Source organism: Rana temporaria, chromosome 1 (genome assembly GCF_905171775.1).
Source record: "Rana temporaria chromosome 1, aRanTem1.1, whole genome shotgun sequence".
Classification (NCBI taxonomy): domain Eukaryota; kingdom Metazoa; phylum Chordata; class Amphibia; order Anura; family Ranidae; genus Rana; species Rana temporaria.
Genome location: NC_053489.1, coordinates 471,232,208 through 471,245,397, shown reverse-complemented (window position 1 = coordinate 471,245,397; position 13,190 = coordinate 471,232,208). Strand labels below are relative to the sequence as shown.

Here is a 13,190-nt window from a genome sequence, read left to right as displayed (position 1 = left end):
CGTGTGTTTATCTATTGTCGGTTATCTAGAAAAGCCAGATAGGGGAAGGGTAAGCCTTCTGGGCAAGTCACGTCCTGTATTCAGGTCTCTGTTCTATAAGTCAGCGTCTTTCTAGTGGTCATATAGACCCTTATTTATATATGTCTATGGGCATTCCTGTGTGACTGGAGAGATTTTATATGACATTCCTGTGTGACTGGAAAGATGTCAGCTCAGGACAGCGATGTCCAGTGAAAGCTAACCAGGGTCAGTGCATTGAAGAAAGCAGAATCAGACTAGAAGGAATGGGAGGGGAGAGCTGAGCAGGGAGGAGAGTGCTGTTTACAGGAAGTAACTAGAGAGACAAAAGACATGTTCAAGCTGATACATAGGAAGGATTGTACAGAGACAGCGGACTGAGCTGTGACAAGAGAGTGCAGCCACCTTCCTTCCATAACAAGGGTCTCCTCACTGTGTGCTATGGCAAGCCAGTCTACAGGTGGGTGACATCTACTGCTGCCTTACTCTTTGTCTGCAAGCCTCAGGCTACAGTCACACTATCACTCCTAGGCTAAACGCTGGGGAACGCACCTGAGAAGGCTACTTTCCTGCGTTTCGTTTATTTAAATCTGGGTGCAAATATCTGGGAAGTATAAAGAAACTTTATAGATCACGTTCTCTAGGACTCATTCACGTGGGCGATTAAAGTGCTACTAGACTGGACGTGTACCTACAGGTGAGCATATAATAAGACTTACCTGTAGGTACAGTGAATATCTCCTAAACGTGTGGCAGTCGCTGACGTCACAGGCGCATGTGCTCTGAAGGGACGACGTACCTGTGCCATCCCTTCAGAGCTCTGTGGCGTAAACCGTGACTCCTGTGTGCGCGCACGGGAGTGATGTCATTGCGGCTCAGCCATTCAAAGCACCGCAGCCAGCGAACCCAGAAGGAAGACCGGGTGAAGATGGAAGCCCTGTCAGTAGGGATGAGCTCCGGCGTGTTCGAGCAGAGCCCGCCAGGAAGTCGGCACGGCGCTGCGCTAATCAAAGGCAGCGAGACATTTCCCGATCTCTGCAGCCGCTCATCGGGACAATGTCTCCCTGCCTGTGATTAGCGCAGTGCCGTGCCGACTTCCTGGCGGGCTCTGCACGTGGACTGTGCGAACACCCCAGAGCTCATCCCTACCTGTCAGTATTGTTAGCGCACCGCTGGAGAGCTTCATTCTAAGGTGAGTATTTCAGAATGTTTTAGTATGCAATGTATACCAGCACTTTATACCATTGCCTTGCAGGAGATTTTAAATTTTTTATACATAAAGGCCGCAGTTTACTGCCGCTTTAAGCCTATTCACCGCGCAGAGCTGCTGGCAGATGCCTGTGCATTCACCTCAGAGCTGCATGCTGTCAGTCCATAGAAGTAAACGCACATGCAGCAGCTGTGTCCATGCACCCTCTTCTGTGGGCTGCCAGCATTTTTTTTTTCTTTTAACAAGAGATCATGTGTGCGTTTTTTAACTGGTGTGTTATTTGGAAAGGGTTAAGGACTTTTTTTTTTTTCTGCTCGCAGCAGGTTTTGTTTTTGCTTCCATTGACTGCAGAGTATTAAAAACGCAGTATTTGCGTCTTTGATGGCTTCTGCTGCTTGACAGACAACTCCCTAAAACACAAAATGCAATCAAAACATGGAAAAATGCATCAACCACAACCTGCATAGGTGTAAACTTAGCCTAAAGGAAAAAAAAAAAAAACTTGCTGTAACAGCTTGTATAACTGCAGTGTGAGCTGCTGTTTAGCTTCAGTTTGTTTGACCCCTTTTCACGCCGGGGCCGCCCATGCGTCAGCGCTAAAGCGCCGCTCGCTAGCGGCTGAAGAAGTGGTTAAAACCGCCCGTGTTGCGACACTTCCGAATCGTTGCCTATTCACTGCAATGGGCAGGAGCGTTTTGGGAGCGCTGTATACAACGCTCCCAAACCACCCCAAAGACGCTGCTTGCAGGGCTGTTTCTAACATCCCGCAAGCGCACCGTCCCAGTGTGAAAGTACTCATTGCAGACAATAGGAGTCAGTTTTCAGGTGCTTTACAGGCGCTATTTCTAGTGCTAAAATGCCTGAAAACTGCCTTGGTGTGAAAGGTGTCTTAATGTATCTTAGGCTGCATTCATACCTGAGCGTTTTGTCGCCTGAAGCGCGACGCTCAAAGACGCTAGAGGGGGAAAAAATACATTATTCCCTATGGAGATGGTTCACATCTCCACTCCAAAACGCCTGACGCCGAACGCCTGAAGCTCAAACAAGTTCCGGACCTTTTTTGTCGCGCAAATCGGGCAGTTTGGGCGTTTTTGAGCGTTTGTACGCTCGATTCAAGCGACTAGCGCGACAACAAGCGTTTGCTACGGGCGTTTTGTCGCTTTAATCAATAGAACATTTCACCCAGGCAGAAGATAAAAAAAAAATCTACCAACATAGCAACAAGTGATGAAAAGATGATCATTTTTCCTATTGGCTAAAATAAAAAAACGTCAGACAACGCTGTATGCAAACGCGCAAATAAGCTTGAATACGACAAAACGCCGGAAAAAACGACCGAATGACCTACGCTCAGGTGTGAATGCAGCCTTAATCTGCTAGTTTATCTAATACTCCCCTCCAGACTGACATTGCTACTATCCAAACGTGCCCCCTGTTCTCCTTTGTCCAGAGTGGGGGCACTCTAATACAGGAAGTGTGTTACTGCTTAGATCCCCAGGTAAAAAAACAACGCGAGAAAAGTCTAAAAAAAAACAAAAAACAATGCAGCCACCACATCTAATGATTGGTAAGCAGCAATATATTACATCGCATGCATTTACTGTAGCTGCGTTTAAAAATTTCATATAAACACGTGTATATCATTACCTGTGTAAATGAAGTATAAACATTATGCCTCCCAGATCAAGTCCTCCTGTGTACACGCCTTTACCTGAGTATATTCATGTTGACGTGTGTTTAGAAATATTCAGATTAACCAATCTGCCCCTGGATACAGAAAATTCGTTATAACGCAGCTACGCCAAACACACCTAACACATGTTTAATTATTCCATGCATTTATAAATGTCCTGAAACGCAGGTTTGTCACCGCCTGTGTGAACGAGACCTCAGCTAAGCACTGTAATTCAAGTACTGGCAAGTCCCTTGTTGTTTTCCATTGTACTTTCTACTACAGGGACAGATACAGTGATGTGAGTAGATACAATGATTTACTACTCCTGTAGCAGCTATGTATACTTTGTATGTATACTTTGTAGCAAATTGTGTTTCTTTTTTTTGCTAGTCTCAGTAAATGTCATTTCAGACAGGAAAGTTTCAGTGACAGGCTTAGTTTACACTTGCGGTGGACCTTGCCACCCCTCCAAATGCAATTCGCAGTGGATTTGTTTTCAGAGGCGTTTGACAGGTGGGGAGGAGGTCCTATGTCACCCCCCTCCCTATCTGATTTAAAGCGAATCTCCCAGGGCTATTTAAATGGTTAATGGCACTGATTTCGAAACTCAAGTTTTTGGTATCCCACGGCCGCTGCGCTGTCATTCTTTGTGCAATATATACTTATATTGTGCGTTCTGTTCCCTTGCCATTTTAACTGTGGGCATAAGCCCACAAGCAGGCACTTCCTTGTTACGGTGGCCGCTCGATCTCGCGCATGTGCACTAGCAACGGCGGAGTAGCGGCTTGAGCGTCTGTGTTGCCATGACCACGGCAAGCGTAGGAATTAAAAGTTACCGCCCCGTTGTGACACAGCCTCCTCAAACACAGCCTCACAACACTAGACCGGACCCGCCCTTCCTTTGTTTATGTCGCGCGTCACTTCCTGTTAGAGAAGTAGTGCGATATTTGAGAAAACAGCTCTAAACAGGGAGCTAGGAGAGAAGGTCCCATAGCACACTGCGGGGAAGAGGAAGTGACCTCATGCCCGCAGAGAACCCGCATTAGTGCTGACCGGAAGCATCTGGACAGTAGAGGTACTGTACACTTCTGAAATATAGAAACAACCATTTTAATCATTTTTAATATCGGTTGTACTATTAATGTAATCTCGAAATTAGGGTGGAGCTCCGCTTTAACCACTTTGTCCCAACTGCGTGCAATGCCCATGGTTGAAGCATGGTTCCGTTCACTGGAATAGGTTCACTACAAGAGGTCGAATTTGCTTCCCAGCCACAGCTGTGTGTACAACCCTCTCTGGCTGCCTGTGCTGCATAAAGCGGAATAAAAATCTCCTTTTTAAAAGGAGTGAGAAGGCAGGATCTTTATTGCAGAAGAGACGTGCAATGTATTTTGTGTAATAAAATAACTCTACCTCCTTCTTTAGAGCAGCTCAGGTTACATTCCAGCACAGATCCTGGAGGACTGAACTCCTGCGCATGCGTAGGAGTGACATCATTCCATGATGTACAGCCAATGAACACAGCCATAGCCAAGCACGATGTTGACGTCCATGAGGGACATTGGACCATTGAAAGGTAAGTATTGGGGATTTCAGTTAAAATTTGAGTGGGTTGGTAAAAATGTGTCTCAGCCACTTCGTTTTACTGCCCTATAACCGCAAGTGTACGTGAGCCTTAATAATTAATCATAGTTACATTCTGCATTAAAGTGATACTAAAGTCTTGTTTACAAACATGTTATACTTGCCTGCTCTGTTGCAGTGGATTTGCACAGAGCCGCCCAGATCCTCCTCTTCTCGGGTCCCTCGCCGGTGCTCTTGGCCCCTGCCTCCTGTTGAGTCCCCCTACAGCATGGGTCTTCAAACTACGGCCCTCCAGTTGTTCAGGAACTACAATTCCCATCATGCCTGGTCATGTCTGTGAATGTCAGTGTGTTACAATGCCTCATGGGATGTGTAGTTCTACAACAGCTGGAGGGCCGCAGTTTGAGGATCCCTACCCTACAGCAAGCAGCTTGCTTATGGGGCCACCTGAGCCGAGCCACAGCTCTGTGTCCTTGCAGACACAGAGGTGTGGCTCGGCCTGCCCCGCGAAGCGCAATTGGCTCCCACTGCTGTGTCAGCCAATGAGGAGGGGAGTCCCAGACAGCTAAGTCTCTTGTGCAACATCTCTTAATCAAGATGGGCTCAGGTAAGTATGAGGGGGGCTGCTGCACCCAGAAGTTTTTTTTTTTCTAATCACATTAAGATAAAAAAACTTTACAAGCACTTTAAAGGAGAAGTTCAGCCTGAGCTTTTTAGGCTGGGCTTCTCCTCTGGGTCACAGGAGTGCAATTCGTTTTGCACTCCTGTGACCCGTTTTCAGCGGAGAGGGGGGTCTGTGCTGATAATCAGCACATTGATTATCAGCACAGCCCCCTCAGATGTGCAAATGAGCTACCAATCGGTGCCCCAATAAAAAAAAAACTGCAAGTGCCCACCACAGTGCTAATCCGTGCCCGGTAGTAACACCTGTCAGTGTCCATCAGTGCTGCATATCAGTGCCACCTATTGGTGCCCATCAATTCTACAAATCAGTGCTTTTTCATCACTGCCCATCTGTTCCACCTTTATGCACCACATTAGTGCCCATCAGTGAAGGGGAAAACAAAATTTTATGACAAAAACGAAGGAAAACGTTTTTTTCCCCCTAAAATGTTGGTCTTTTTTAGTTTGTTGCGCAAAAAATAAAAACCACAGAGGTGATCAAATACCACCAAAAGAAAGCTCTGTTTATGGGAAGAAAATGATAACAATTTTGTTTGGGTACAGTGTAGTATGATCGCGCAATTATCATTCAAAGTGTGACAGTGCTGAAAATTGTTCTGTGCAGGAAGAGGCAAAAGTGCCTGGTGTTGAAGGAGTTAAATAAGATCTACCCAAACAGTTGATGTATTCAGGGCCAGGGCCAGCGCTAGCGCAAGGCAACATGGGCACTTGCCTTAAGGCGCCAGGGAACAGGGCGGAAAATTGACCGGTCCATGACAGTCGCCCGATCATCGCGATAGAGTGTGTGTGGTGTGGGCTGCTGCTGCGGGCGGCATCTAAAGGACGAGTCCCCGCAGCGGCACTGACCTGTGCAGTCACTCTGTCTGTGTGTGACAGTCTCACTGTCTCGTCCTTGGCTACGCGGCCTAAGCGGTGCCTACGTCCTACGTCAGTGAGTGACGTAAGTGGCCCTGCCCCTGGTTCCCCTTGCCGCATGATGTGAAGGAGCGAGGGCTGCAGGAGGCGGAGCAACGGACGGACCAGACGCGCACCAGCAGGCAATGCAGCCTGCGGCGTCATTCTGGAGGCGACGGCGACCTGTTGAGGGACTCGGGGCGGGAGCCGCCTGGTGCACAGATTGGTGTTCAGAAACAGGTAAGGGGGACCGACCTGCTTTAAAGTTTCCTGTTTAACCACTTAAGCCCCGGACCAAAATGCTGCCTAAAGACCCAAGGTGTTTTTACAGTCCGGGACTGCGTCGCTTTAACAGACAATTGCGCGGTCATGCGACGTGGCCCCCAAACAAAATTGGCGTCCTTTTTTCCCCCACAAATAGAGCTTTCTTTTGGTGGTATTTGATCACCTCTGCGGTTTTTATTTTTTGCGCTATAAAAAAAAATAAAGCGACAATTTTGAAAAAAATGCTATATTTTTTACTTTTTGTTATAATAAATATCCCCCAAAAACATATATAAAAACATTTTTTTCCCTCAGTTTAGGCCGATACGTATTCTTCGACCTATTTTTAGTAAAAAAAATCGCAATAAGCGTTTATCGATTGGTTTGCGCAAAATTTATAGCGTTTACAAAATAGGGGATAGTTTTATTGCATTTTTATTAATTTTTTTTTTTTTTACTACTAATGGCGGCGATCAGCGATTTTTTTTTTTCATGACTGCGACATTATGGCGGACGCTTCGGACAATTTTGACACATTTTTGGGACCATTGTCATTTTCACAGCAAATCTTAATTGTGAAAATGACAGTTGCAGTTTGGGAGTTAACCACAGGGGGCGCTGTAGGAGTTAGGGTGCACCTAGTTTGTGCTTACAACTGTAGGGGGGTGTGGCTGTAGGACTGACGTCATCGATTGTGTCTCCCCTATAAAGGGGATCACTCGATCGATGCGCCGCCACAGTGAAGCACGGGGAAGCCGTGTTTACATACGGCTCTCCCCGTTCTTCAGCTCCGGGGAGCGATCGCGACGGAGCGGCTATAAACAAATAGCCGCGCCGTCGTCCCGGATCGCTCGCATGTAGCGGGGGGGGGGGGGCCGAAAATGCACCTTTGTCTGAGTTGTCAAAAATCCTTGCACCGGCCCTGGACGTATTCATAATCTCTCTTCTGTTGGTCGGTCACTGTATCTATATGTTGCCATCGGCAAAAAGAAAGTGATACGAATCTTGGACTAACTCAGACTGAAAATGAAAGCATTTTAAAAAACGTTGAGTTTCCTTGTCATGTCTTAATAGAAGCTTTTATTTTCACACCACCAATGCCACCCTGTTCCTGGAAAATAAATCTACAGATTCCATTGTGGATATATTAAAGCTGTAGTAAAGTCATGGTTGTAAACAGGGCCGATCCTGACCTCCCTGGGGCCCTAAGCAAGATGACATGTAACATTAAAGTTGAGAAGCGGGGGGGGGGGGGGGGGCGCTGTCAACAGTGACATGTCACATTAAAGATTAAAGTTGAGATGTATGGGGAGGAGGTGTTCTACTGTCGGAAATTACATCTTACATTAAAGTGAGAGACGGGGGGTGCTAATTTCCTACCTCTTCTCCCATGCAGCCAGCGAGTTGAGAAGTGGGGTGAGGTGCCGAAAATTACTTCTCACCAGGCGGGGCTTCTAGTAATTTGGGGGGCCCTAGGCGGCTTGCATAGTGAGCCTATAGGGCGGATCGGCCCTGGTTGTAAATAACAAAAATGGGCCCCTTGCAGGTTTAAGTCATAATATACTTGTATGCACCCCAGCACTTCCATCTTCACCTAGTCTTCCTTCCTGGTTCGGAATCTTCGACCGTTTGGATGGCCGGGCAGTGGTGATGTCCCTCCCACGCATGGGAGTGAAAATACTGCGGCATGCAGAGTGGGCCAAAAATATGGCTGAGCTGCGCATGTGCGGCTCAGATCACATTACTCGCTGACAGGCAGGAGGGAGATTTTATGACAGAAGAGACCTCTAGGGTCTGTTACAAAAGCCCTGTCTGTCAGCAAATTTTTTATTGCTTCAGTTTGTCCTTCAGACCCGGCTGATCACAGATCGGGGTAAAGGCCCAAACACAGCGGCCCTTTACCATGTGATCAGCTGTCAGCCAATGACAGCTGATCACAGGATGTAAATAGAAACCGGTTATCGGATTTTCTCTCCTCACGCTGACAGCGCTTAGGAGAGATGAAGAAAGCCGATAACCGGCTTCTGTAAAAGGGACATTGGTCCTAACATTGCCAATTGGTGCCCACCAGTGTCGCCTATTAGTTGTGCCCATCAGTGCCATCTATCAGAGCTCATCAGTGCCTACCACTGGTACAGCCTCTTCAGTGCGGCCTCATCAGCGCACATCAGTGAAGGAGACAAATGACCCGTTTGCTAAATATTATAACAAACTAAAGGAGTACGCGCCAGAACTACACAGTGGCGTATACATGTGATGGGTGGATGTTAAGGCCTGTCCACTCTCCTGCCACATATATGTGTACAGTGGTTGTAAACGGGTTACACTACACTTAAAATGTTCTCATTATCAGTTCAGCAGACAACAGGGGTTATTTACGAAAGGCAAATCCACTTTGCACTACAATTGCAAACTCCACTTGAAATTGCACTGAAAGTGTACTTGGAAGTGCAGTCACTGTAGATCCGAGGAGGACATGCAAGGAAAATAAAATACAGCATTTTAGCTTGCACATGATTGAATAATAAAATCAGCAGAGCTTCCCCTCATTTCAGATCTACCCCTTTTTTAGATTTACAGCGACTGCACTTCCAAGTGCACTTGTAATGCAATTTCAAATGAACTTGTAGTTTGCACTTGTAGTATTGCAAAGTGGATTTGCCTTTTGTAAATAACCCCCAAATGTCCTGTTCCTTGTGAACTGCTTATAGGTCTTTGGGATCCCTTCAGGTAGCTCTCCCCCAGTGGCGGCTGGTGCTCCATTTTTTTTTGGGGGGGCGCAAACAAAACCCCAACCAACCCCCCCCCCCCCCAATGTCACCCACAGACAATGTGACCTGCATTTAGACAGAGGGATAGATTGGATAGGACAGATAAAGAGATGGATAGATAGATAATCAATCTATCTATCTATCTGATTATCTATCTATCTAATTATCTGTCTGATTATCTATCTATCTGACAGATAATTAGATAGATAGATAGATAGTCAGACAGATAATTAGATAGATAGATAATCAGATAGATAGATTGAATATCTATCTAATTATCTGTCTGACTATCTATCAATCTATCTATCTATCTATCTATCTATCTATCTATCTATCTATCTATCTATCTATCTATCTATCTATCTATCTATCTATCTAATTATCTATCTCTCTGTCTGATTATCTATATATCTATCTAATTATCTATCTATCTATCTAATTGTCTGTCAGATATATAGATAGTCAGACAGATAATCAGATAGATAATCAGATAGATAGATTGAATATCTATCTATCTGATTATCTGTCTGACTATCTATATATCTGACAGACAATTAGATAGATAGATAGATAATTAGATAGATATATAGATAATCAGACAGAGAGATAGATAATTAGATAGATAGATAGATTGATAGATAGATAGATAGATAGATAGATAGATAGATAATCAGACAGATAATTAGATAGATAATCAGATAGATAATCAGATAGATAATCAGATAGATAATCAGATAGATAATCAGATAGATAATCAGATAGATAATCAGATAGATAATCAGATAGATAATCAGATAGATAATCAGATAGATAATCAGATAGATAATCAGATAGATAATCAGATAGATAGATAGATAATCAGACAGATAATTAGATAGATAGATAGATAGAGAGAGAGAGAGAGAGGGACAGAGAGAGAGAGAGAGACAGAGGGACAGAGAAAGAGAGACAGACAGACACAGACAGAGAGAAGGACAGAGAGAGAGAGATAAGAGACTTGTAAAGCATGGCTGTAGGTCGCAGAGCAGGGAGCCCTCCCTCACACACACAGGAGAAAATGTAATGAAGGCTTCAGCACAGATCGGGTGAAGCATGGCCCCCCCTCCACTCTCCACTCTCGAACACAAGCTGACAATACATCCAGCACAAGGTGCTGCTCTATGTGGATGGAGTGGACACTGGACAGACACTGGGTTAAAAGAATAAAGGGTTTTAATAAGAATATTTTACTTACCTCCATGTCCTGGAGCCAGAGAACTGAAACTGAAAGTGACACAGCCGCCCACCCGGGAAAAGCACTGCTAATTTCCTAGCAGTGCAGAAGGAACCAATGTGAGGGGCTGGAGAGACACAGGACCGATGTGATTGGCTGGAGTGGCGTCCTGCACATAGCCACAGAGCTTAAAAAAAACTTGCAAATGAAACGTCTTGCTGCAGCATTGGCAGGACGTTTCAATGATGCCTATGCCTTAACATCGCACTGTTCCCGGCGCCCAGAGCCCGCGCCGAACACTTAAAGGACTTTTTTTTTTCTTAAAGGGCCAAAAAAAAAAATGTTTTTTTTCATTTTTTTTTTCATTTTTTTTTTATTTTCTTTTGTTAGTGGCTTTGGGGTGGGGGGCGGCGCCCAGGCGCCCCCTATGGACGGGCCGCCACTGCTCTCCCCAGTATTGATTTAGCTGTGTTGGACCAAGCCATCAGTGTTACCAGTACATGAGAATTCGTTATATATCCATACTCTGCATTTAATATGTCTTGGTCTATACTGGATTCTCCATATGACATTTAAGGGGAATCCACTTCAATAGGTGGCCAGCTGAAGATCTCCCTCTCAGTCATAACTGGATTGCATAGAACTTAAAGCGGGGGTTCACCCTATCGACGGGAAAAAAAAATTTTTTTTTTTCTTTTACCTTAAAATCAGGCATTGTAGCGCGAGCTACAGTATGCCTGTCCCGAATTTTTTACCCCCGTACTCACCTTGTAGTCGTCCATCGAAGATACCGGGGAATGGGCGTGCCTATGGAGACGGAGGATGATTGACGGCTGGCTCTGGCGCGTCACGCTTCTCCGGAAATAGCCGAAATAGGCTTGGTCTTCACGACGCGTGCGCATAGCCTGTGCGCAGGCGCCGTGAAGAGCCGAGACCTACTCCGGCTGTCTTCGGGGAGAGTGACGTGCCAGGGCCGGCCGTCAATCATCCTCCCTCTCCATAGGCACGCCCATTCCCCGCGGGAGCCGAAATCTACGATGGACGACTACAAGGTGAGTACGGGGTTAAAAAAATCGGGACAGGCATACTGTAGCTCGCGCTACAATGCCTGTCTCGATGGTAAAATGTGTCGGGGGGGGGGTGAACTACCGCTTTAATAAATGATGTGGGGGAGCAAACCTTTAATTATCTACTTGTAGACAGTTTTAGGTAGAGTTTTATATAGAAAGCCCTTCCCTGTTCCAGTTATAGACAGTCTTGGTAGTGTAAGGGGTTAGCTCGGTAGCGGGGTGTGTGACCCCTTGGGTGGGTTCACTACACACTGAATTTATACAGACAGGCAGTCGAAGACGGTTGAAAACAAAGATTTTGGTTTATTCTTCCATCTTGCTGGAAACAAGTGCAAGCATCCAAACAGCATAAACAAAATCAAACATAAAATAAACCCTGGCCACTTGGGGCGTCTACCTTCCACACAGGAACCTATCTAGGGAGTCTAGCACAGCCTAGTGCTGGGCAGACACTGCTGGTCATACAGCAGAAAAACAATAGTCTTTTGATTTTTATCACACAGAAAAATTAATCACCTCCTCAGAAGACTTTCAGCACACTGCTCTCCTTGCTCACAAAGCCTCAGGATGCAGCAAATCAGTGGTAATCCTCTGGATTACTTAGAGGCCTTAATTGCCTCATTCTGAACAGCTGAAGTTTTCCAACGCCCTTAGACCTTTTCTGGCTACTTTTGCAGCCGACGCCTAATAACAATTGGTGTATTGTCTAAACAAGGCAGAAATGTATGTCCCGTCTGTGACAACACCCACAGATTTACCTAACTTCCTGTCACAGTAGTCATATGCTGACTTCTTCCTGTTAGGACTCCAGAATACACCTGCATAGTCTCATGCCTTGGTCCATGTGTCGGAAATCACTGAAACCATTGGAACAGCATGATAACCTTGTATTTTCAGGAGATGTTAGCAATGGAAGCTTCCATACTTCAAGGGGTTGTAAAGGTTTGTTTTTTATTTTCTAAATGGGTTCCTAGCTAGTGCCTTGTTGGTTCACTTACCTTTTTCTTTGATTTCTAAATGTTTTTTTTCTTTGTCTGAATTTCTCACTTCCTGTTCCTCCTCAGTAAGCCGTTCTGGCTGACTATCCGCCACTCAGATAATGGGGGCAAGCTTACTCAGGTGAAACAGGAAGTGAGAAATTCAGACAAAGTAAAAAAAAAACATTTAGAAGGGAAATCGAAGGAAAAGGTAAGTGAACCAACAATGCACTCGCTTAAAGAAACCAATTTAGAAAATAAAAACAAACTTTTACAACCCCTTTCAGTATAAGTGCATTTTTATCATCCATGATCCTTGGGCATCTACCGATACCTTGGTTATCCATTTTGGAAGGACTGGCCCTTTTAAAACATGAATGTCGTTAGTGTGCAAATACCATGTTTGTCCAATACTGGAACATAAATGTAGATTTTCCAGTGTGTGGTATTGTGTTGCCTGGAGGGAAATATCTTTTGCAAGAGTATCTATCTAACTCATGAAAGAATGCTGAGCTCACTGCTGACTACTATTGTCTGTAAAGATACTTATTTTTAAGGCCTGAATTTCTGGTTTGTTCTGATTTTCAGGCACTTGTATGCTTTCCTTTGCATTATACTAATTGCTGTTACATACAGGACTACTCCTCTTTACATATTATTTCTTGTTCCATTTTATTGTATAAAATATATTGCTACAGTTGTAAACTGTGCTATGTTTGTATTCCTTCTTGCAGTAAATCATCACCTCAATTTATAAAAAAGGTGACATTTTTCAGTTCTGTAAGAATGTGGGGATCAGAACATTTGCTACAAAATCCTGTACTAGACTC

General features: G+C 45.0%; 1 protein-coding gene across 4 annotated transcripts in view; it reads left to right on the top strand.

Annotated features, from left to right (window-relative positions):
* The first annotated feature begins 316 nt into the window (after window positions 1-316).
* The window catches only part of CASP6 (caspase 6), a 68,996-nt gene continuing 56,122 nt past the window's right edge, over window positions 317-13,190 (top strand). Inside the window, exon 1 of one of the 4 annotated variants that reach the window (XM_040329136.1) lies at window positions 317-478. In XM_040329136.1, the coding sequence (XP_040185070.1) occupies window positions 460-478 (19 nt within the window). In that variant the 5' untranslated portion in view covers window positions 317-459. The remainder of the gene's footprint in view (window positions 479-13,190) is intronic. The other 3 variants (XM_040329127.1, XM_040329153.1, XM_040329145.1) reach the window with 3 other exon arrangements.